The sequence below is a fragment of the Amblyomma maculatum genome, chromosome 9 (genome assembly GCF_055883805.1).
Source record: "Amblyomma maculatum isolate TAMU_Amacu chromosome 9, ASM5588380v1, whole genome shotgun sequence".
NCBI classification, from domain to species: Eukaryota; Metazoa; Arthropoda; class Arachnida; order Ixodida; family Ixodidae; genus Amblyomma; species Amblyomma maculatum.
The window spans coordinates 100,748,617-100,774,500 of NC_139352.1; the positions used below are offsets into that span (position 1 = coordinate 100,748,617).

Consider the following 25,884-nt stretch of genomic DNA (forward strand, 5'->3'; position numbering starts at 1 on the left):
CGTTGCTTAGTTATTTTACGGGCGCAAGTTAGCCCAATACAAAATTGATTTCAGTGCTATTATGTCTGTCTTCTCGTTTGTGCCTATGGCCTCATCACAACCACGTGACATCTTTTTTTTTTGTTACACAATCTTGCCTTTAGGCATGTTATAAAAACCCATGGAAATTATTTTCCGTAAGAAACCGGAGAAGGCTCCTGCTCTTATCATTGCCGTTGAGCCATTTGGAGAAATCCTCTTCCCTTGTGGCGGTTAGTCCAACTTCCTGCAGAATCTGTGTCCTTGATGCCATTGTCCCCGCATCAGTCCACAGCAGGTGGCGAACATTGATTTCTGTTGGCGGTTCAATGTCTTCTTCAGATTCCCATCGGCATATTACCAACGGGGTAAGGGCCGCCCCTGCTCTTATCCTTCTAAGGGAAACCTCCTCCAATCTAGTTAAGCTATGAGGGAGGGAGAAAGTAGATGGTTAATCATGGCACGCGTACTTTTCCTTAAAGAGGATGCTATGATGGGAACAATGGAACGGGTATTGGGGGGGGGGGTGCTTTAGTGTTTCGAACTTCGTGTGTGAGGTGGTCAACCTTTCTCTGCTCAGTGTTCTCAGCATCGTCTTGTGTCCAATATATCTGGATGCGTATCTTTGCTTTTTTTTTATCGAGTGCGTGGATTTCCTGGGTTGCACATAGTGGCTGTCACTTCCCTCAGTTGTTTTAAGGCGGCTAAGGAGTCTGTATTGATGTGGGCTTTTGTTATGAAATCTATTTTATTTACGGCCTCCATACATCGCGGACTGCATAAATTTCCATCACAAGCGGGTCCCGGTATTCTGATACATATTTATTATGTACATTTAGTTCACTGTGTGCTGGGCGAGTAGCTGCTGTTCTACCGTCATTTTCTATAGGGAACCTGCACTGCATAGGCCGCGCAGTAATTGTCCCGCAGCGTGACTCAAAAATGCTGCTTTTAGCCGCTTGGTTCGCGATAAACGACCGAGCACATTCAGCACCATTATAGATACGCGTGTAACAGATAATGCCTTTCGCCAGGCGCTTTCAACGTAGCCCATTTATCCGGCACACGCCATGCAAAGCTTCGACAGAGCGTGAAATCTGATCCCTGTAAGCTCATCCAGGTGGCGTGAAAACGCCCTAAAAAGCCGCCTGAGAAGTATCTGCTCTTCTCGTCAGGATATGTGTTACGACGCGGCGATCGACACAGCAAACTTCATTGCAGGTTGCCTATAATCATTGCGTCCGTGACATCTGCTGGACGTTCTGGACGCAGTAAACGCGGCTTCGGCGATAGCATCAGATGTGCTTGCTGATCGTCGGACTGATAATGGTTGTTGCATTCGTCAGCAATCTATTTAAAGTAGGCGAACTACCACCTAGAATACCGTCCAAAGAAACTTGGGAACGTCCTAAACGAACAGAAACGAGACAGTTGTACTTCGCTATGACCAGTGAAAAAAAATCTCAGCGCATCATTCGCTACGAGGAAAATGATACAGCCGCGTCTCGCGGCACGAACGTCAAAAAAAACAGTACAGTATCGATCCGTGCGCAACAATCACAGTGATACGTCCACCTGCTCGCGGCTGTCGAAAAAGAACGAAAAGAAGATTGATATGATCCGCGGTAATATGCTAGTGCTGTAACCATATTCTAGGTAGTGGTATTCATGACCGCAATTCCGGTATCATCTGTGGCAGGCAGGTAAGTCGCCCCATCGACATGCAAGATGTTTTTGCTGATGCTGTTTGTAGCCCTAGAGTCTCAATTTTTCTGACGTTTTAATGCCGACATGGAGCTGGGAATAATGTGTTTTGTGAAGGGTACAACTGGGGATCATAAATACGTGTTCGGGCTCTAAGTGCACGACATCTGCGGCAGCAGAGTGGTAGTTGTCAAGTAGTCCAGTTGGTAGAGCATGTCTGAACTGTTCGCATGACTTCTCCTGACGCGAACCTCGGCCCACCAGTACCTTCCCTGATGGAAACAATGTTTTTCTGCAACTCCTTGGGGCATGAATCTGCATAAGTTCGCCTTTGCCGGCGAAAGATAAGATTTCCTTAGACGTGCACGGAACAAATGGTGTATTTGGAAAGCGTGAAGCATCGTTGTTGCTGTTCCTTGTCCTTTGAAGCAGAAATGTAGAGGTTTTTGACTATTGTGGCGGAGTCTCCTTGCCACAAGTGTAGCTGTGGCAAAATCCCGCTTCAGTATCCTTTCTTCTGTGGGAGCGACTGTTGGTACGTGCATTTCTGTTTTATTTGACTCACAATCGTTTTAGCTCCCCTTCGCACGGGAGAGTGTGGTGGCTAACATAGAATTAGTCGACAGGCCCATATATTTACATTTCAATTTTACGCCCGGTCGTGATTGCGCAGTAGTTATGGCGGTAGACTACTGCGCCGAAGGAGGCGGGATCGAATCGCGGCCGCGGGGCTGTGTTTCGATGGAGGCGAAAAGCAAGACGCCCGTGTGCCGTTCGATGTCAGTGCACGTGAGCGATCCCCAGGTGGTTTAAATTACCGTAGTCCTCCACTACGGCGTTTCTCATAGCCTGAGTCGCTTTGGGACGCTAAAACCAACAAACCAAGCCATTTCAATTCCACGTTCACTGGCATCAACAACGACTGTTAACAGAGGAGGCTGACCGTACTGTAAGTCTCCAATCACATCGTTTGAATGTTAGTCACATGGTCTATATGTACATCTACACAACAAAAGAAAACGGGAGTGACTAACTTCTGTCAATTATGGACAGTTACAGAACAGCCCAAGAAATGCTTGTTATTGTGGAACTGCAGGTGGATCGTCATTTTCCACTTCCAATGGTAGGCCTTAGGTTGGGGCGCTTCATTGCTGAGCCTGCGTGCGAGTGTTTCAACATGGTTGCGGCCACTGTGTTTCGATGGCGGCTTAACGCAAAAGCTTCTCTTGTTGTGCGGGATGTAAGTTGACATAAAAAAACTGCAGGTTACATGTAGTTGCACTTAAGGTGGAAAAAAAGAGGTACCACAACTGCGACATCCGCATAAAGTTACGGAATAAAACGTCAATTTGAAGAAAATATTGAAACATGCGTTTTCGTTGGAATCTAGGGTGAACTACATAAGGGTATGTGGATAGAAATTGGAAGAGCGCGGAAGATGGAACAACTAACGCAATTGCTGGTCTTGATTGACACCGGACATGTTTGGGTGTTCAGTGGCATGTGAAGACCTTATAAAATCGATTTCGAGAAGTTACCAACTACGTGTATAATACGCATCGTTAGGAGTGCCCAGTATTACTAGCGAAACAATAACACTCTACATCCACATTTTCAACAGCTTACCACAAAATTTATTTCGATATATGATCGCCTAAGCTCGTACTGCGCTGCCATTAAGACACTCTTTATTTTAAGATGAGATTTACATGTTGCTTCTCACTTGGTAAGAGCATGAGGGGAACCTTTATTTCTCGACAGCACACGTGTCTTTGATTGTTTTATGGATATCATTCGACAAATGTAGTTAGGTACGGTAAGAAACATCGGCATAAGCTGACAACTTATGCTCGGACACGCAAGCCTAAATATTGTATGATTATCACGAACTCAGTTCCGCTTATTGAGGAAGTTTGCGTTTTTCTTTCGCAAAACCTTTTTATGGTAATTGTAATTTGAGCTCCGCCTTATGTGACGATTCCCTTCCTGCATACTTTCCTACATTTGACAAGGCTATGATCTTGTCGAATTACGAGCTGCTGTCTGCTGCAATTTCTACGACAGCACAACCCAAAATATTGCGTATAAATGCTTGCGTTCATTTGGGAGGAGATGGCGCTGCTTAGTGCTATCTCAGCGAGTGCATAGAACGCTCTGCCTAGCATCGCTTTTTGGGCGTCCGACGGGCAGCGCTGGAGAGTGATTATGCAGACGGAGCTTTTCCATTGTCCTTCACTTTTTTTGTTGAGTAACCAAAGAGTCATCACTTTCTTTCCAGCTAATTTGAATATATTCAAGCATATTGTAAGGTAACGCGAAGGTCGGACTTGGGGAATCAGGCTTTATTACAGACCTGAAGCCTTGGTCGCACACTGCAGCCAAACACACTCCGCGATGACGATGGGTATCTACAAGAGGGAGCAGGATGAAGATGAAGCAGCACGTTCAGCAGTGTGGAAGATGAAGCGCCACACAGTGCTCACACTATTTCGCCCGCGCAGTTCAAGCGGCCAGCCTGGCCGCAATTAGTCCGCAGGAATGCGCCGAACAAAAGGTTTCATACGTGAAACGTGGACAACTTCAGTGCCACGGTAACGACAGTCCGGAGGAGGGTAAACAGGGGAGACGCGATAGTTGACCGGGGAGGTTTTTGCAAGAACTGTGTAAGGACCAATGTAACGGTGCTGTAACTTGTCACAAAGGCCAGGAGTGCGTAATGGGGTCCAAAGTAACACCTCGTCGCCGGGACGGAACGAAACTTGGCGATGGGTTGCATCATAGAGGTACTTGCGGTCTTCCTGGCTAGCTTCCGTGTTGACGCGAGCAAGCCGGCGTGATTTGGCCACTCGGGAAAGGAACTGGTCAGGAAGAGAGGATGAGGAACTGGCATGTGTAGAAAGAAAAGAGGCGTCAAGAAAGGTAGCGGGAGAACGGCCGTAAACGAGGAAAAACGGGGTGTAACCTGTGGCCCGCTGTACAGCCGTATTGTAGGCGAACGTAACAAAAGGAAGTATTACGTCCCAGTTTCGGTGGTCCTGGTCGACATACATAGACAACATGTCAGAAAGCGTGCGGTGGAACCGCTCAGTCAACCCATTGGTCTGCGGGTGATAGCTGGAGGTCAATTTGTGATGTGTGGTTGAGGCTTCAATAACTTCGGCTACAATCTTCGACAGAAATGTCCGACCACGATCGCTGAGAAGCACTTGAGGGGCCCCATGGCGCAGTACGAGCGATTCCAAAAAGAAGGTCGCGACCTCATGTGCTGAGCCATTGGGCAGGGAAGCGGTCTCAGCGTAGCGTGTTAGGTGGTCGACAGCGGTGACGATCCAGCGATTACCTCGTGCGGACAATGGAAGTGGCCCGTATAAGTCTATGCCAACAACGGCAAAAGGAGTAGCAGGGCAAGGTAGCGGCTGTAGTAGGCCAGCAGGAGGAGAAGTGGGCCGTTTGCGGCGCTGACATGGCAGACAAGAGGCGACGTATTTTGCCACACTTGAGGCGAGGCCTGGCCAGGAGAAACGGGCTTTCACGCGGTGGTAAGTTTTATGAAAGCCTAAGTGACCGACTGTAGCATCATCGTGGAAAGCCGCCAGGATACGGGTGCGAAGCGCTCTCGGAATAACGGGGACCCAACGGGTGCCTTCGGAGCAATAAATATAACGGGAGAGCACGCCGTTGTCAAGTTTGAACTTTTGGAGTTGCCTGCGCATCCTAGCGGTAGGAGGGTGAGAAGCACCGGTGAGAAGGTTGATTAGGGAAATACAGTAGGGATCTGCTCGCTGGTTTGAAATAATGGCGTAGCGATCTGGAGCAGCGGCAAGAGTAGCACAGGTTAAGGTTGGGGCTCTGGACGACATTGGGACGTCGAGGGTGCACGCAGGAAGGCTCGAGGAAGCACTAGGTGGCGATTCTGATAGCGGGCAGCGGGAAAGAGCATCGGCATCTCGATGTTTGCGTCCCGATTTGAATATGACATCAAAGTGGTACTCCTGCAAACGCAGAATCCAACGGCCCAGGCGTCCAGTCAAATTTTTGAGGGTTGATAACCAGCACAGAGCGTGGTGATCGGTAACGATCGTGAAATGGCGGCCGTAGAGGTAGGGGCGGAATTTCTGAACTGCCCAAACGACGGCTAGGCACTCTTGCTCAGTGATGGTGTAGTTGCGTTCCGCTAGTGTTAGAGTTCGACTGGCAAACGCAATTACCTTTTCCCGAGAAGCGGTATCACGTTGCAGAAGTATGGCGCCGATACCGAGGCTGCTGGCATCGGTGTGAAGAATGGTGGCAGCAGTGTCGTCGAAGTGAGCGAGAACAGGGTCCGAAGTGAGGGCATTCTTTAGGGTTTGGAAAGCTTTTTCGCATTCTTCGGACCAATTGAAAGTAGTACGGTCTGTAAGGAGGCGGTGGAGCGGTGCAGCAATGGTAGCGAAATTTCGAATGAAACGGCGAAAGTACGAAGACAGGCCAAGGAAACTGCGTAGTTCCTTAGTCCGATGAGGGCATGCAAAGTTCAAAACTGCAGCAAGCTTGTCAGGGTCGGGTCGAATGCCATCGCGGCTGACGAGGTGGCCCAGGATCTTGATTTCTTTCTTGGCGAAATTACACTTTTTTGTGTTCAGCTGGAGACCGGCGGATGCCAGGCACGTTAATACTTGATCAAGGCGGCATAAATGATCAGAAAAAGTCGCAGAGAAAATAACTATGTCGTCCAGGTAGCACAAGCATGTTTTCCACTTAAGTCCTCTAAGAACAGTGTCAATCATGCGCTCAAACGTAGCGGGGGCATTACAAAGTCCAAAAGGCATGACATTGAATTCGTAAAGCCCATCGGGAGTAGCGAATGCTGTTTTTTCTTTGTCGGCTTCGTGCATCGGTATCTGCCAGTAACCGGAACGCAAATCCAAAGTGGAGAAATATTCGGCGCCCTGAAGACAGTCGAGGGAGTCGTCAATTCGTGGCATAGGGTAAACATCTTTTCGAGTGACTTTGTTAAGTGCGCGGTAATCAACGCAAAAACGCACGGACCCATCCTTTTTTTTGACCAAGACGACCGGAGATGACCAGGGGCTAGCTGATGGCCGAATAATGTCTCGCCGGAGCATATCATTCACATTATCTTCTATGATTTTACGTTCTGATAAGGAAACACGGTAAGGGCGGCGGCTAACAATAGAAGTACCTTCTGTAATAATGCGGTGCTGTGCAGAAGACGTTCGGCCCAAGGTCGGAGAAGTGACATCAAAGGAGGCTTGGTGTTTTCGAAGTAATTCCTGCAAAGCTTGGCGGTGAGTCGCAGGAAGGTCAGGATTGATGGTGCCAAAGAGAACACAGAGAGAAGCATCGGAAGAAGCTGCTGGTGAGGAAGAGGGGGCGGTAAGGGTGGTGAGGGACACCGGGTGAATGTCCAGGACACAAGGAAAACATGTCCCTTTAGTCAGCACAATGGGCTCTGGGGAAGTGTTCGAAGCAGCGACAAGCGCTGTGCCATGCTCAAACCGAACAAGACTTGGTGGTAGCGCGATTCCGCGGGTCAGATGGCGATCAGAAGGCACGATTAGCACATCTCCGTTATCAATGTCAGCAGAAGTAAGCGCGACAAGTTGTTCGCATCCAGGGGGCAACACTGAGTTAGTAGCGGCAAGCAGGCGATAACGGGGCTCGGGATGTTCAGAAGACGGATCGCTCTCGTTCATGTAAATGATCCTGTCGTGACACGAAATGCTGGCTGATGCGGCAGACAGAAAATCCCAGCCTAAAATAATTGGGTGAGCGCACGGTGACATCACGGCAAATTGTACATGGTGGCGGACACCGTCAACAAAAACTCGCACAGTACACTTAGCAGAAGGCCGAATTATTGCACCATTAGCTCCACGGAGTTCAGGTCCATCATAAGGCGTTTTCACTTTTCGCAAGCGGGAGCACAAGTCAGTGTGTATTACAGAAACAGCGGCGCCCGTGTCAACCAAAGCTTCAACAGATAATCCTTCAACCCGCACTAAAATAATATTCCAGGGACGTTCCGGAGGATTTTTGGGATGGCCGAAGAGTGCAGTTTTCCCTCCTAAAACTGCAGTGGTCAGTTTTCCGACAGGCGGGGGGTCGTCAGAGAAGCTTGACGGAGAGGCGAGGCTGAGCGGCGAAAAGGCGAAAGAGAACGGCGTCTTGAAGGCCTGTAACCAGCAGGCGGAGCGGGGCTTTCTGGCGGGGGTGATGAACGTCGGGGATAATCGGGGAATGAACGGTGGTTAGAGCCGGAAAAGCGAGGAGGGTAGTCTGCTTCAAATGATTCGTAGCCGCGGCGTTCATTCTGGAGCCTGCGACGACAGAAGCGGGAAATATGGCCTCGGTACCCGCAGTAATAACACACAGGGCGGGCTGGGCGCCAGTTGGGGTAGTATGTCGGCGCTGCGGCAGGTGGTGCCAATGCAGCGACATGAGCAGTGGTAGGCGCCGGTGGCGTAGGCGCTCCAACTGCGGGCGGCAAGGATGTGATCTGGGCGTACGTTGGCACCTGACAAATGGTAGGAGCGACCGATGTTGGCGGGGAATAGGTCATTGAGGCCAGCTCTTCTTTAACAATGCTACGCAGGCCGGCACTTGAATTATGTGGCTCAGATGCAGGGCGGCACAAATTACCTTGAGCCGAGAGCTCTTCACGAATTAATTCGCGAATAAGCACACGGAGGTCAGCTTCGGCAGTGAAACCAAATGAAGTGGGATCAGGCTGCAGGCGTATTGACTGTAGTTCGTCAAGGCGTTGACAAGTGGATATGATGGCATCGATTGTGCTAGGGTTCTGCACGGCCAGGGCGTTGTAGGCGAGTGGCCCAATACCTTTAAGGACGTGCCGAACCCGCTCGGCCTCTGGCATTGTGTCACTGATGCGCCGACAAAGTGAAAGTACATCTTCTATATAAGAGGTGTAGGTCTCATTAGGCCGCTGAAGTCGGGCTTCTAGCTTCTTCTTGGCGGACTCCGTGCGAACAGTAGGAGCGCAGAAAATCTGGCGTAACTTTTGTTTAAAGGTAGCCCAGTCCGGAATCGTCGACTCATGATTTAGAAACCACGTTTTGGCCACATCCGTCAAATAAAAGGACACATTAATTAATTTAAGAGAATCGTCCCATCGATTGAAAGCACTGACCCGGTCGTAGCTGTCGAGCCAGTCATCAGCGTCGTCGCCGCGGAGACCGGCGAACATCTGCGGGTCGCGCTGACGGCTACTGACAGTCCAAGTGGCAAGGGGAGCTGGAGTCGAGTTGGTAGCAGCCTGAATAGCGGAGTGGCCCTCTTGTGTCATGACGATGGTGGTCGGGGTCAAACGGCGGCCAGAACGAAGCTCCAGGTGGATGCAGGTGACGAAGCAGCGGGGAAATCAAGGCGCACCTCCACCACGTGTAAGGTAACGCGAAGGTCGGACTTGGGGAATCAGGCTTTATTACAGACCTGAAGCCTTGGTCGCACACTGCAGCCAAACACACTCCGCGATGACGATGGGTATCTACAAGAGGGAGCAGGATGAAGATGAAGCAGCACGTTCAGCAGTGTGGAAGATGAAGCGCCACACAGTGCTCACACTATGTATACTTCCCCAGGCAGCACAAAACATCGGCCCAATATTGGTCCTGTGTTGGGAATTTCCGGTCGTACATAGGACCAGTACATTACCAACAGATCTCAATATTGGGTCGATGGCTTATGCTGCTTGGGTCCTATACGACCTAGTGTAAGGTTTTCTGAGCTAGACTTGCAACTTGCGTCGTATGATATCAGTAATAGTAGGAATTGTGAAGCAACCATGGCGTGTATTGGACTAAAATCGCAGGTGAACACATCGGGATGAAGTTGTGCTATAACCCTGAGGATACAGAAGCGCCGCATCCCCACCAGCAGCAAAGGCATGTCAGCCTAAACTGCACGTTGAACCTGGGAGGAGAGGGCCACTGTGCCCTGGTCGATGACGAGTGTGAGCAAGACAAGGTGAAAGAAGTGTTATCTTTATTGGTTGCTACAGCAAATCTGCTATATAGACCATTTTGCATGCTTTTGAAGACAGGCCAGGTTGTCGAACAGGTCTAAATGCTCTTATTATAAAATATAGAATTTTAATGAGAGTTATATTCTTACAACTAGAAAATGATGGTCATAGGAATACTGCCTTCATTCGGAGCGCGAGCAGCCTCGTAAATGTTCTCACCAGGTTGCGCCACACTGAAATTATTCAGGGACAAGTAAATGTAACTGTAAAGTACATCACTAACCGTAGGAAACTGGGCTACGCCCTTATGTCAAGTTCGTTTCTAGTGCAGTTATGAGACATTCTTAAAGCACACGTAAATGTAAAGCTCTTAGTGTCCGCAGCTCCTGCCAGAAACAAAATGAAAAAAACGGCATGCAAATTATTCACGCCTGCAGCTTAAACTGTGGTAAGGCGAGGGTAGGTGAGAGGCGGGTTGAGTGCATATGCTACCTGTTTATGCAGAAATCTCGTGTCAAGACTTCTGTCCCCTTACGCTGAAACGCGTCTTGAAATTACCGCAGAACTACCCGTCACTTCATTTTCGTGTGCAGGTATCACCTCCTGTGTGCGATGAGGTCGCTGCTGCACTGTGGAGCGTGCCTTGTTTCGACGCCGACCTGTTCGACAATAGCGCCAGCTGCAATATTTTCGCCGAATCGTTTCAGAAGTTGACCCAGAAATCCATGGCAGCGGACCCGGGGCGAGGTCACTCTCAGAATGACAGTAAGTAATGCGTTTTATTTCACATGTCCCGACTTGAAGATTGCTTCGTATGAATTCATTTTGTAGTCGTGGACAAAAAGTAATTGGCGGGGGGTATTTTTATGCAGGCAGTCTAAGGAAATTCTAATAATAACAAACAGGCGCAAGCTTATTTTTGCCCGCCAGTTTGTTAATAATCTGCGCTCTAACGAGTGAAGCAACGGAAAGGTGCTTTTTTCCGTGGCCCCGCTGTCACAAGCTCTTGTGAGGCATCGCATTGTCCTTGGTAGAGGAAACTGAAATGCCATGAATTTTGATATTTAAGTTATCTAAAATTCACGAACCAATTTTGTAATATTTAGAAAACATATATATATATATATATATAGTTAATATCCTGAGCACTCTTGTGCATTGTTGGTATTAAAACTGCACTCGGCAGAGGCAGGCAGTTTCCGTTTTCTGCAATGCTGTTGATCGTTTAATTTGCTGGGTTAAGTAATTAAAAAGTGTTCAGATAAGCCGCATATCATGAGCATTTATGTGGTTAAAACAACGGCCGATATCAAGAACCATACGACGTCCCAACATTCGTTCTGCATCCGTATTTAAAGGAGGGGGAAGTTCTTAAATCCTCTTTTTATGTTTTTAGGACTTCGGTCATTCTTGCGTATCAGAATGGTCCATCATCATGTATATGTAGCTAGTTATTACTACTCAATTATGTTTTCAAGACTGTTGACAGAAGCCTTCTCGCTAGCTTTGAGTTTCTCAAGTACTTTGACTTATATATTCATTGTAATACAGCTCCATCAGCTAGTGACGTTAGCCAGAATTGGAAAGCTGGGGCAGTATTTTCCTTCCAGCCACTGAAATTTCTTGAATTTCTACAAATTAAGCTCAGACGTATGAACTGGGTGCTGTTCATCGAGGTTGCAAATCTTTCGCTGCTGCTCTGAACAAGCCTTCGGTGCACTTAGCTGGCTTGGTACTCATCTGTCTGGAATATACGAAAATGGGGAGGGCCGACGAATAGGACTTAAAAAACCAGCGGCATCTCCCCTCTGCAGACTGTATTCAACATTTTTTTTGCAAATAACGTTATTCATATGAACTGCACAACGTTTACAGGCGGAGACAATTAGCAAATTTCAGGAAGTGTTTATGATGCGGTTATGTGAAGCATGCACAAAACTGTATTTTGAAGACACGAGATCGTAGTGTGAAACGAATTCCAAAAATTAAGGTAGCAAAATATTCGCCCAATTAACCGGAACTTCCTCATTCCTGCTTTGCTTAAAATTCACCTGTACAAGTCAGCTAGTTTACTTTTCAGCTGCACAGGAGGAATATTATTTAGGTATTGGCAACTTGGTTTCCTGCTGTCTTGTTTTTTCGGCACGCTCAGCAGCATTACTTCAGAACGGGCAGCATATATGGATCGTCGTTAGAAAACACATCGGAAATTTTGAAAAGTTCTGAAAAGAAGTTTGGTTAACATGGCTGCACACATATCATCTCCCCAATTACAATCGACTGTCATGTTAACCAAGATCAATTGTAATTCAGGAGAAATAACTCTGACTTCAACCCAGATGCAACCTAACAGCCGAATTTTCATTGAAACGGCTTCATTTTAAAAGAGAACGAAGCTAATGCCTTTGGAAGAAAAATTCTCGCATCAGACAATGGGGCGTATGAGAGTGGCCATTAGTCCTTACCGGTGGTTTAAGAATTACATACGCACCATGAGCTTTATTGATACTTACATTTGAACATATCCTGCTTGGGTGAGGCATTTGTGGTGTTAATGTGTGTTAGACAGCGCAAATTGCTTATGCACAAGAAGGCGTGTAATTTAGTCAGCTTTATACAAGGTTCCAGTGTGACCCATGTGTGAATATAAGACCGAATAGAACTGACCTCCACCAGTCTCTACAGGGAATCGAAAAGGGCGAAGAATATATTACATGCGAGTGTATTACGTTGTGTAACCTGGGCTGTGCCGCTAAGCACTTGCAGAAAGGATTATATATGGCGCGGTAGTACCGACATCGAAGCATATTTTGACTGGTTAGATCATGCAACATTCATGTACCTTGCAGTACCTGTACAAGTCAGCTAGTTCACTGCTTCAACCAGAAAAACGAAAACTCCATAGCTGGACCATTGCTGAATGCCGCATTTACCAAGTTTTATTCTGCGTGAAGGAATTCATTAAAGTAGCACCGTGTCAATTGCAATTCGAAATATTCCTATACACAATGTCTGGTTAGCATGTCTGGTTGTTACCGTCTCAAGAAAAATCTTGGTTATGGCGGCATCTCAAACAGTAGGTTCAGTGTTAAGGAATTTCGACTGTTTAGTAGTGTGAGATAAAACGAGACAAAAATGTGCAAACTAACACTCTTCTTACTCTTACTTCAAAACCCGAAACCTTTCTACAGAGCCTTCCTTGGCATCTTAGGTAAGTGGTCTGCAAAAGTAATCAACCTTGCAACACCACAACTAAGAATATTCATCAATTTAGAAAAATGTCCATTTGTCTCATTTTGCGACCCAACCCATGGGGAGAAACGGGACGTCAGGTGAGGAAAAACAAGACATTTTTTCAAAATGAACAAAAATTAGTTCTTGCATTCGAAGCACTTGAAATACAATCCATGGGGCCCTGCGCACTCTTCATGAGCCTCCTCGTCACACATCGTGCATTTTATCCACGCAGAACGAGGCCCTGTGTTTCTTTATAATTATTTGCACACGAGGCACTCCCAGTCACATTTGTTGCTTGTTGATCGCTTTGTAGAACCTTTTCCACCGCAGACCAAATATGCTCCACAAGCTCTTCTTCTTGCTTTAGGAAAGAATTTATTTTTTTGATGCAAGCTGCTTCTTGGAAAGCAAGAATGGACCATGTGTCTCCAGTCGTTTTGCTCGCCTTTGAAGGCCATTCTTAGGCACCGAGAAGGGGTTTGTGTGGCCCGAATATAATGTCGCTGGCACACGCTTCCTACAGCCTTCTTCGTACTGGCCTTGCTCCATGCAGCCCTCGTCGTCGTTCGTTTACGTACGGTCCATTCTAGAAAACGAGACATAAATATCAAAGTTAAAGAATGCACTTTGTTCGAGCAGAGACTGTAATTGCTTCCTCCGAGCTATGATCTGTCGCATTTTGCCGCCTCCATAGACTCATATTCAATCAATTTTATTATTATGAAGGTTACCACACAGGGAACTGTAAGTGTTTCTAGAGCTAACAAAGGAGATGCCATAACAACAAAGATACATACCTTTTCTTGCAACATAGCGCTAAACAGACAGGGACACAGCGAGAAAACCGTCACCAACTCGCCCAAGCTTCCATCCTGGCATACATACCTTATTGCAGTAGTTCCCTGCTACGCTGCTGCACAGGCCCAAAGAAACGAAGTGAGAATTTCGCATTTTTTTGGCGGGACAGCCACGCCACAAAAGTCGTTCGAGAATTTTTTTCGGAAGTGGCAAACGCAAGATGCCCGCCGTTTCCACACATTTATTCGACACTTTCTCGCACTTAATGGTGGTTAAGGAAATCTTCTTCATCTCAGAAAATTTACGCTAGATGTCGCTAGACGAGACATGTCTCATTGTGCTCTGTCTTATTGTACCCCGCCTTACCCTGCTATATGTATCTTGCTCGTCGACCATTTATAGAACAGCCGCAGGACATTTCGAAGCAAAGCGAAAACACTCTAATTTCTAACGCGTCTTGCACAATGTGTGTGGTCGTGGTAGGTGTTAGAGACCACTGCTTGCCAAGCGTCTACGATTACAATTAAGCGGTGACCTAGGTCTTTCGAGAGCACCTGCCTGCGAACGTGTCTGCTCTTATACGATGAGAAAGGCAAGATTCTTGCACTCAGAAAACGCGAGGCCTGCTGGTTTCGAGACAACTGCCTGTAATGTACCAACAGACGACGGTGAATCGAGGTTTAATGCTCGTGTTGTTGCGAAAGCAACACTACGCCAGCCGCTTCGCCTCTTCAGCGTGGTCGCATCTCTGCCATTGCGCCGACTCTACGCATGACCTTCAGCAAAGAAGAACAGGAAGAAGAATTGGAAACCACTGGGGATAACAACAACTCGCTAGATGCCATCCTGGTAGGGAAGAACAACAGCCAGTTGCCCGCACTGGAAGCTTTCGCTCCACACCCGATTCAGAAGCGTTGAACCCCTCTAATGTTTTCGTAAAAAAGGTTTGTATGATTATACGGAGGTTTTGTTTAATTTTTTGTTTAGGCGTTGAAAGCGCACAATGGTGCTGCGCTTCTGATTCTCTGTTTTGTATTACTTTAGGGCAATCAGTGGAGGTAGAGGGGGCGTTCCGGCCTAACTGTGGTACAGATGCTTCCTCACTAACTCCCCAAAAATAGAGGTGTTGGCGCCAATTCTAAGTGTGGTTGTGACGAAAACTGCAGATGGAGCAACTATGATCGACAGCGACAAGAAAGAGGAGGATGAAGGGGAGTCGCTGCAGGGGAGCCAGTTTCAAAGGAGAGTGAGTGGCGAGAGTATGGAGAGCCCTGAAGTGGCGGAGGACAGGGATGCCGAAAAAGGACTCTTCGAGGTACCCGATGTTCTATACATTGCTGAATAAACGTGGATTGTTTCCATAGGATGTTTTGAGCGACAGAAATATCATTAAAAGCTCATTATCATTTTCTAACCTAGTCAATATTTACCTTGAAGTTAACATTAAAACTTTTGAAGCCAGCGTGACACATGCGACGCACTTGCTTAAGATAGATACGTTCAGATAATGGATCGTACGTGCATGCGTTCTGAAAAATACCAGGGAATCGAAATTCACTTGAGGATGTTTTTACTTTTTTTGGGTGTTGCTGTCCTTGTTGCACATGTCTTTTTACAAGCGTAGTTTATTGTTCGATAAGGCCACATTCGGATTACAAAAAAGCTCTAATATTACTCCTTTTTCAGCTTTATTGAGCCAAGAGCGCCATAACGTTTCTAAAAACTAGATTGCAAATCAAGATTTTATTGCTTGCAAACTGCAATATCGCTACCTGCAGGATGTGAACTCTTTTTTACGAAGTTATTAAGACAAAGCTATAAGAGCTCTTTCATCCTAGCGTGAATCTATTAAGCAATCAGCTTGCGGAGTAGTCGTGTGACTACTGTTGGCTTGGGCATTGATTATATACGAGTGAGAGAAGCATTTATTTGAAATAAGGAGTTATTTGTTTGGTGATGAGCCTGTTGTGCGATTTGTGATCGCGGTAACAAAGAAGCCAAGAAATAACATCGAAAGAGAAATCAATCATTAATAGTGCTCGAATGCACACGTACGCGCGTACACAAGAGCCAACACACAGCAAGAGTGAAGGTTTATAGAGTGTTTCTTAACCTCGTAGCCACGTTCTTCGAAAAAATTAAAGAGCACTGCAGAATCTGCATTGGAGTAATGCGAAAGCATGGATACTGCTGTTGGTTGCTTCTGGCTGCTTCTGGTTGCTTAATTCACTTCTTGTTTACCCATTTTAGTATTTGGTAGCTTCAAATTGCACGTTGAAAGGGGGTTTTACTGTGTTTTAACAGGGATAATAGCCCTCTCGAAGTTGCACAGCGAACCACACAAGAACACAGCCAGTCTAGGCCTCCGCAAGCGAGCTCGAGCAGCGCAGCGGCTCTTCGTCGTCCTTATCCTCGTCTTCGTGATATTCTCGCCTAGTTCATCCTCGTCTTCGTAATATCCTCGCGTAGTTCACTACAATTTCCCCCGGAGCGAGGAGGAGCCATCCTGGCGGCGTATTTGGGTTTGCTCGGTACGGTGGCTCCGCAAGGGACAAAACGACAGAAGAGACGAAGAAAGCGGGCTGTTCCGACTAGCATCTACCGCCCCCAGCAGCCGAGCAGCCTAGCGATTAGCGGGGCATGCTTTTTCAATGGGCGTCATGTTGGATGCGGCACTAGCTTGAGAAAGCCTATACTACTACTACTACTGTTAATACTATTATTATTATTATTATTATTATTATTATTATTATTAGTAGTAGTAGTAGTAGCAGTAGTAGTAGTAGTATAGAGGAAGACACGTTTCGCTAAGTTGGCACTGAATTGTCTGTAGGTAACTGCCAAATTAACTGGCTAAATATTACCTTCACAGTTTTAATTATTAATCATAATAATATTCATTGGTTCACAGGAAGGGAAAGGCGGCGGACACAAGGGAAGAAGAGAGAAAGAGGAGCCGTAGCAGAGGGCTACGGAGTATAAGGTGTCCACAGACACAAGTGTGACAGATACTGCGCCTTTCCCTTCCTGTGAACCAATTATTATTATTATTATTATTATTATTATTATTATTAATTAAAACTGTGAAGATAATATTTAGTCAGGTAATTCGGCCGTTAACTAGACAATTCAATGCCAATTTCGTGAAACGAGTCTTCCTCTATACTACTACTACTACTAATGATAATAATAATATTAATAATGGTTACAGTTAGCAGAGAAATATTACTGCGTATTATTATTATTATTATTATTATTATTATTATTATTATTATTATTATTATTTAGTAGTAGTAGTAGTAGTAGTAGTAGTAGTAGTAGTAGTAGTAGTAGTAGTAGTATTATAGGCTCTCTCAAGCTAGTGCCGCGTCCAACGTGACGCCCATTGAAAAAGCATGCGCCGCTAGTCGCTAGGCTGCTCGGCTCCTGGGGGCGGTAGATGCTAGTCGGAACAGCCCGTTTTCTTCGTCTCTTCTGTTGCTTTGTCCCTTGCGGAGCCACCGTACCGAGCAAACCCAAATACGCATCCTGGAGACCTATGGTGAGGGCAAGAGGAGCGGATCGTAGTACATTTTGAGGTGGCTCACGAGCACAGTTTCGCGGCCGCGATGACGCATGTCCGAAGAGGGAGTGAGTGACTCCACGATGTAATTCACAGGGGAGGTTTAGCGGATAATGCGGTAGGGACCGTGATACTCGGTTCGAAATTTTGATGACAATCCCGGTGGGGTGCTAGGAACCCAGAGCCAAACAAAGGATCCTGCAGGAAAAACGTGTGGCGTCTGATCTTTGTCGTGGTGATGCTTTTGGCGGCCTTGAGATTCCGATGTAAAACTCCAGGCCAACTGGTGACATTCCTCCGCATGTTTGGCAACGTTTGAAAGGAGAGTACACTCGGAGGAGTCGGGACGATATGGTAAAATAGTGTCCATTGTGGACGACGCCTCACACCTATAAAGGAGGAAGAAAGGGCTAAATCCAGTGGTTGACTGCGTGGCGGTGTTGTAAGCCTATTCCTCCCTATGCCCTTTTTCGGCTCTACTTCCAGTTGCGTGACGTCACAACCTCTACGTCACATTATTTCACTTCTTGTTTTTTTCATTTTAGTCTGGTACTTTCACATTGCGCGCCAATCCCTTCCTATGCCCTTTTTCGGCTCCACTTCCGATTGCGTGACGTCATACCCTTGACGTCACCCTGATTGACAGCCTTAATCAACTACTTTAGTCTTTGGTATTTTCAAATTGAGCGCCAATCCCTTCCTATGCCCTTTTCCGGCTCTACTTCCGGTTGCAAGATGTCACATCTTTGACGTCACCCTAATGGACTGATTTATTTAATTATTTTAGTATTTGATACCTTCAAATGTGGCGCCGCGCCATTCGCTAATGAGACCATTTTGGGCTTCACTTTTTATTTATTGCCTCAAATAATTACCCAATTAACCTTTTGGCCTAACTATTTTTTTCGCACACAATATTACAGCACCGTCTATCGATTGACACCACCTTTAAAACGACTTCTCAATTACTCACAACTGCTGCGGAAAAGATTTTGCGTGTTTTCCCTCTAATTAATTACCTAATAACCTTATTTGCCGAATTTAATATTTCGGACACAACATCACGTCAACCTCTATTGATTGACACTACTCATTAACCTCTATCTCTTCTCAATTAGACACAACTGCTGCGGACAACTTTTATATTTTTTGCCTGTAATTAATTACCTAAGGAACGTATTGGTATAATCATTTTTCCTGCAGCAACATTACGCCAGCCTCTACCGATTGACACCACTCATGAAACTCTACCACTTCTCAATTACCCGCAACTGCTGCGGACACGATTTTGCGGAGGCAGTGTGCGGTCACGGTTTGCGGACAGAAATCGGTGAACATAGCGAAGTAACGCTTTCCCATTGAAAAGCTGTCTTTAGTGTCGCTTGTGGGCAAAGTCCCATTGCATCGAGAACCGAGGATGTGCTCAGGATGCAGCGGTCTACTCTGAAGGAATTTTGAAGTAATTTGGTATGGCTGGTTTCGCGCACTTGTGCGGGAACACACACTATCCTAGTGCAATTCTGGCCAGTTTGAGAACTGCCGCTTAAAATCCCTGGTTGTGCCTTAGGTGTGCCTCAGAGATGGACTACACCCCAACTTTCGAGGCGTCCGACTAATGGCAAACATGATCAAGTATAGAATCAGGAACTCATTTAAGTGGACGCAGCCATGTGAACCTATCACACGAATTCCTCTGGCCAGCACGGATGAACTGAACACACACAAAACTGACAACGAACCGGAACGCTCACGACCTCCCATTGTCAGTACCCGCGACATGTGCACACAAACGGAGTCCGTGGAACCAACACCAGTAGAACACACGCGCGCACAGACCCCAAGACATACCGCAGTTTCTTCACACAGACACCCACCCATTCTAGGAGAAACACCAGCTGCCAGGCGGGCACCGAAGTGGACTTCACCACGAACACCAGCCCTAAGTCAGCTACCCCCAAACACGTAACGCCTGTCAGGAAGTCCACTCGGAACAACAACAAGAAATGACTCATCCTAGAGCCGAAATTGCCCAGCACAAACGTCGCGCTTTTCTTGTTGCTAGGAAATTAACCGCAAAGCACAGTAACTACATATCGCATTTAGATACTTACAAACATTATTTAACGAAAACAATGGTACCGAAAGGACTTAAGATAAATGTAAAGTGCGCTCTCGGCACACTTCGCCCTGAACTATTCATTCGCTGGAAAAAATATTTTAGGTGATGATCATTAGCTTTCATAGCCATTTTAAAACAACACTGTCAGGAAAAAGTCGATGAACTTAATGACCAAATGGCCAAACTAGCACTAACCGCGGACGAGCATCAAGTACTAAAAGAATTCGTGGAAAGGAAAGAACAAAAGCTTAGGGTTAAAAAACAGCGTAAAATCAGAAGGGATCAGCAGTCGGTAGATAATGACACACCTTGACAGCGAAGAATACCTCCTGCAGTTTCACAACAACGACGGGTACCACCTACGAGACAGGACACAGATGATAGCAACGTCATTGACATTTCTAAATCTCTAAGCGATAGTGATAAACAGATTTTAAGGCGAGGCCTGACCTTCTGCCCAACGAATAACAGCTTTAATGAATATGAACTTCACCGAGATATAACTGAATTCGCAAGAAGAATGCGTATTAAGGAATTCTTCGCTGAAAATTCAAACAATGTACCGGAAGCTTCTAACGTACTCAGAGCCCCCAGCACATGGTTTCCTGATGCAGAGCGCAGCCCCGACCTAGACGTATACATTAAATCCGTCTCAAAAGAAATTATTAAAAAAACAAAGCTAGCTCGAAAGCCCGAAAACCTCTCTATAACTGAAAGAGCAACTCTTCACAATCTAGCTTCTAGAACTGACTTAGTTACCAAGCCTGCAGACAAAGGTGGGAGCATAGTGATTCTCCCTGTTGAAAATTACAAAAATGAAGCATATCGACAGCTTAACAAGTCTTGCCACTACGAAAAGTTCAATACCGACCCGACAGAACAGTTCAGTGAAGTCATCCTGAATAAAATAAGAGATCTATTAGCCAGGGAACTAAGTACCGAGATGGACTATAAATTTCTTCAGCCATCAAACAAACAAGCAGGTCGATTTTACCTACTGCCCAAGATCCATAAGGTTTCCGCAGAAACATTGTTTACCACAGACATACCAGGAAGATCAATTGTTTCTAACAATAATACGCCCACAGAAAACATCTCAATATTCCTAAATCACCACCTAGCAGACCTCTCGACCCAGCTTCCTTTGTTTGTGCAGGACACACCTCACTTTCTCCGAATTATTGAGTGTATTAATAACTCCACCAATCTTGCAGATGTTTGTATACTTGTCACACTTGGCGTCGCGGCACTCTACACTAATATTCCTATCAATGATGGTATCGACGCCCTCTCCCAAGTATTAATCAACAACCACCATCCGCATGCCTCTGAAGTTTATCTCTCGCTCCTTAAACTAGTCCTAACTTTAAATTATTTCGAGTTCGATTCATCCTATTATTTGCAGATATTTCGAACCAGCATGGGTACTCCATTCGCGCCGACTTACGCGAGTATATTCATGGGAGTTCTAGAATCCAATGTACTAAATTCATTCCAGGAAAAGCCAGTTATATACCTTCGCTATATTGACGATATTTTCATGATATGGCAGCATGGATCAAAATCACTTCAGTCATTCGTCTCGCACCTTAATAATCATCACACTAGCATTAAATTCACTTGTCAGTCGTCGCAATTAAAAGTCGACTTTCTCGACACGACGGTGTTAGTGGAAAATGGAAAACTTAAAACTTCTTTGTACAGAAAGCAAACGGATAAGCAACAATACCTAGATTTTACGAGTCATCATCCGAGACATTGTAAGCAAGGCGACGCGGCTTAGAAGAATATGCAGCGATGATAGTGACTACCTAAACGAACTACATTCATTGAAAGCAACACTAATCCATAGAAACTATCCCGGTAACTCCCTTAATACGGCCCTCGAAAAAGCAAGCACTTTAAACCGCAATGATGTGCTCACGAAACGACCAAAGGCCAACACTGAACGCCAGTCTTCTTTTGTAACAAAATACTCAAATGCCCTTCTAAACATAAACAATATTCTGCGGAAATACCATTCCATGCTAACGTGTAATGAACGCCTCAAGAAAATATTTCCGGAGGCACCAAGGGTAACATACACACGTGACGCAAACCTCAGAGATATTCTAGTACATTCTAAACTCGACAACAAGCATCGAACACAACCACACCCTTGCTCTCGACCTAGATGCAAGACGTGCAGTCATATACAAAAAGACACCACGGTTAAAAGCAATGCAAGCGATTTCAGTTTTCACATAAAATCAGGCTTTAATTGCACATCTTGAAACGTTATCTACCTTCTAGAATGCTCCTTTTGTCATAAACAGTACAACGGAGAGACAGGACACAGTTTCCCAGCATTTCAATCAGAAAGACCATAAGTTCGAAGAAATTAAATTATATATTCTCCAGTCAGGCTTTAAATCTGCAAAGGAAAGAAAATATAGACAGGCGTATCTAATTCATAAATTTAGAACATTAGAACCAGCAGGAATAAATATATCTAAGGGAACGTTAGAATTCCTTAGGTATATTCCCACTCCATCATAACTATTCGGGAAAACAATCTCGCATAGGTTAATTGTACTGTTTATTCCCAACGCATGCACACCCTATTCCCTTCCGCAATAGCATAACCCTACACGTTCCTCTAAACACATTTCCTCCTTATCATTGGTTGCTTGAATTTGTCCTCAAATATTTTTTATTGTTTATTTTTATTTTTTATTTATTTTTTTGTCATGTTAGTTGTGGTTCCCTGTGCGATTATTATCCTGTGACTTTGTATTCCCCCCCCCTCCCCCCTTTGCAGAAAGTTTTAAGAATTGTCCCCCTTAGATATATGCCTTATCAAGGCCCTTCGCAAACCCTCCCTTTGTAAGGTGTATCTGCACCAAACCCGCCAAAGTGGTGACTAATCATCTACCCGGTACTGTGATTTTTTTCCTGGTACTGCTGCTTTTACTTCATTGTAGGCCACAGGATCTCTGGTTCCCGGTTGAGATACATACTTAAGATGATTATCAATTTTCACTATGCGGTTATTATCCTGTGACCTTGTACTCCTTCCCACCCCCTCCTTTTAAGAATTGTCCCCCAGATATATGCCTTATCAGGGCCCTTTGCATAGCCTGTCCCTTTGTAAGATGTATCTGCACCAAACCGGTTTAAGTGGTGACTAATCACCTACCCGGCATTGTAGTTTTTCCTGGTACTGCCGCTTTTACTTCTTTTGCAGGCCACATAATCCCTGGTTACATGGCTGATAAGTACATACTGAAGATTTTTTTTCCCCTTCATGACCCACTTCCTTCTCACCCATCCTCTCCTCCCCACTCCTTCACACCCACTTTCCCCTCCCCAGCTTTTCTTCTTCGGAAGCAAAAGCGTATTTAAACCCCTGCCAGTCATGATCGCTATGCCCAGACGAAGACAAGTCCACTTGTCAAAACGTTGGCTCATCTGCTAACTGAGGCTTACCCCATTTACCCTTGTTCAGTTCTTTTACATACTGTTATGTTAAGTGATATGACTGTGACTTATGTGATGTGGCATGTCTGTGATGTGACTGTACTGACTTCAACCATCCCTCTCTCACAACTTTTATATCCCCTCACCCCCTTTCCCCAGTGCAGGATAGCAAACCGGTTGCTTTTACGGGTTAACCTCCCTGCCTTTCCTCCTCATCTTCCTCTCCTCCTTTGGTATGTCTGGGAACATGCTTCACACAATGTTTTATCAGATGTTCAAGGCTTATATATATGGCATTGGGGTTGCTCGAATGCGAGTGTAACAGAAATAGCCAGCCAGGCTTTCTCTACCAGATGCGCAAATCTCGGGCTCAACCGAGGACTTTGTAAATAAGTGTATCCCTGTGAAACACGATTCAGAGTGCTGTTTTCAGGTTTGAATCCTTGCTCCTGATGCCCCCCGTACCGACTGTTCTGGGTGATGCGATTTTGTCACCCCGTTTTGCAGGAATCAGATAATTCAAGGATATTTCCGACATAGTCTAAGATGTTCATGTCATGACACAGGTTAGGTGATCTGGCCATGTACAGCTGTTGGGAAATGAACACGCTGCTGTTTATATGCAGTATCTGTGAAACTCTTAACACACGTAACTTTCTAATACGAAGATGGGGTCGAAAATAGCCTATCTAGGTCTTTCTCACCGCTATCCTTCCACTCCCTTCTGTTGTGTTCGCGCTCGCAGATCTCGCCTTCTGTCTCCGATGAGAGCTATGCTGTGACTTGGAGCGCGCAAGACCTGAATCAAGGCCTCCTTTCTGACAGTGCCAACAGTCTAGCCTTTGACCAGTTCCTGCGTGAGATGGCGGAGGATTGCTTGAGGAATACGGCGGATGAGACTCTCCAGCGCCAGTGTGAGAGTAAAGGTAAGACGTCTGTTACCTCTACAACTAGTTCTTGAATCTTTGCATCTGTCCGGCTATCATGAGTTAGGGATAGCCCTGAATAATCCTATGTGCTTATAGGCATAACGTTCGTAACTAAGTTTCAACGTGTCGGTGCCTCTTATAGACAGATTGTGATTTCTTTTTTCCCTGGTGTGCATTAGATCGGAGAGGGAGCTCAGCAGTGCATGGTGAGGGAATAAGCACGACATAAAGAAATTCAAATATCAAGAGGAGAAAATGGGCACTAACAGGTAATGAAGTGCAAATAAGAAAACCTTCGTGGTTCTCTAAGGATATCAATTAGGGTGTAAGGAAACGAAAGCGTAGTTAGTAGGAAATTCAGTTTTGCCGGGGTAATTTCACGAAGGTTTCAGTATTACTAAAGGTAAGCGTGAGCTGGGTGGCCCACTTTACGGAATTTCGGATTTTTGAGGTAGGCCAACATGTGTGCACCAAGTGTTCGTTAGGCGGACGTAACCTTTATTGCCATTCACGTGAAAATGACCATCATTCTCTCATTGCCATCATTCTCCCAGACATGCGGTTCGCTCTTTCGCACTGGGTGGCCTGCAGTAACTAGGTCCACAATTGTGTGTGCACATAGAAGAATGTGGAGTTCTGAATGCGGGAATCGTCGTAAGTCGTAAATCTTTTATTAAATGCGCCACTCTCCGGGGCCGATTTTGATGCTGTTCTCTTCTTATTCCTTGATTTGCGTGTAATTATGCGCCACCTCGCAGCCAATCTCAGTATTTTCGTTATTCGCCTTTTCTCTGAACAGCTCCTGGAATATTGCTGCTCGGTTGACTGCCTCCACACTGTCATGACTGCCGCACTGTCACTGTCGGAAGTGCGAATTATGCGAACTGCGGGAAATCAGCCAGTGTTTATCGGAATTAGCGCACGCTTCCTGTGGGGAGAGTAGGTTTTTCGAAAATCCGTGACATGCGGTCTGAGATTCGTCGATTATTAGTGCGAAAATAGGCTATGTTGGCGAGACCATGCATGCAAAAAGTGAAACCACGCCTGTGTACACGAAACTTAGTACCTTGCAGTAATATATCTTAATGAAAAACTATTAATATAGGGCAATAGTATGTCCAAACTATTTCATGTAGTATTTATTTATTTAATTAACATACCCACACAGCCATACGGCATTACAGAGAGGAGTAGTTAAACCTAGTTTTACAACAACCCTAACTATAAAAGCGTAATGTTACAAGATTTTCCTGGTTATACAATTTTAGCTAATGCATTGATGGAACAAACAGTTGTCATTGATTAATGATAGTGATCCGGGAAGGTGATTCCACTCGTCGGATGTACGAAGTAAAAGCGAATGAACGCACATTTTCGTTCTGTAGAAAGGTACGCCAACATTGTGCGAGTGATTCATCGGTGATGTCACGTACTGTTGTGGTGAAATAAATTCATCTCACAGGTGAGAATGATGAAACATTTTATGGAAAAGGTAAAGGTGAAGTTTTCTACGACCAGGTGTGAGGTACGGAAGACCGAGGCTGTGTTTCATGTTAGATATGCTTGCAGTTCTGTTATAATTCGAGAGGATGAACCGTACAGAGCTGCTTTGAGCCGTTTCCAGTGCGTTTGTTAGGTTCTGCTGGTAAGGATCCCAACTGATTCTGCGTATTCGAGTTTACTTAATATGAGTTATTTGTAGAGTACAATTTTAGAGAACAAGGCGCTTTGCGAAAGCTATGACGAAGATATTCAAGTGTTTTTCGGGCGTTGTTAACAATATGTTTAACATCAACAGTGCAGGTAAGGTTTTTAGAGATGCGAACATCGAGGTATTTATACGAGAGCACTGAATCTAAAAGCATACCAATAATGTGATAAGAGGGTAAATTATTATTCATTTTACACACGCGCATAAACTTTCAGTTGTTAGCATTGAGGTCAATTAGCCATCATTTGCGCCATGTTGAGATGGAATCGAGGTCAGATTGAAGAGATGGTATGTCATCATCACAATGTATTTCTCTGAACATTACGCAGTCGTCGGTGAATCAGTGAATATTAGATGAAATGT

General features: G+C 45.5%; 1 protein-coding gene across 1 annotated transcript; it reads left to right on the top strand.

Annotated features, from left to right (window-relative positions):
- Nucleotides 1–1,508: 1,508 nt before the first annotated feature.
- On the top strand, nucleotides 1,509–25,596 carry LOC146180041 (uncharacterized). The gene is made up of 5 exons (XM_084579923.1): nucleotides 1,509–1,721; nucleotides 9,554–9,708; nucleotides 10,300–10,471; nucleotides 14,908–15,056; nucleotides 23,627–25,596. Exons 2-5 carry the CDS (start codon nucleotides 9,568–9,570, stop codon nucleotides 23,840–23,842), a joined length of 678 nt encoding a protein of 225 aa, XP_084436049.1. The 5' UTR covers nucleotides 1,509–1,721; nucleotides 9,554–9,567; the 3' UTR covers nucleotides 23,843–25,596.
- The last annotated feature ends 288 nt before the right edge of the window (nucleotides 25,597–25,884 follow it).

Coding starts and splice junctions, on each gene's coding strand:
- LOC146180041 (XM_084579923.1), top strand. CDS start 9,568: ATGAAGTTGTGCTATAACCCTGAGGATACAGAAGCGCCGCATCCCCAC. Junction 10,472..14,907: donor AGGTCACTCTCAGAATGACA/GTAAGTAATGCG, acceptor CGAAAACTGCAG/ATGGAGCAACTATGATCGAC. Junction 15,057..23,626: donor CCGAAAAAGGACTCTTCGAG/GTACCCGATGTT, acceptor TCGCGCTCGCAG/ATCTCGCCTTCTGTCTCCGA.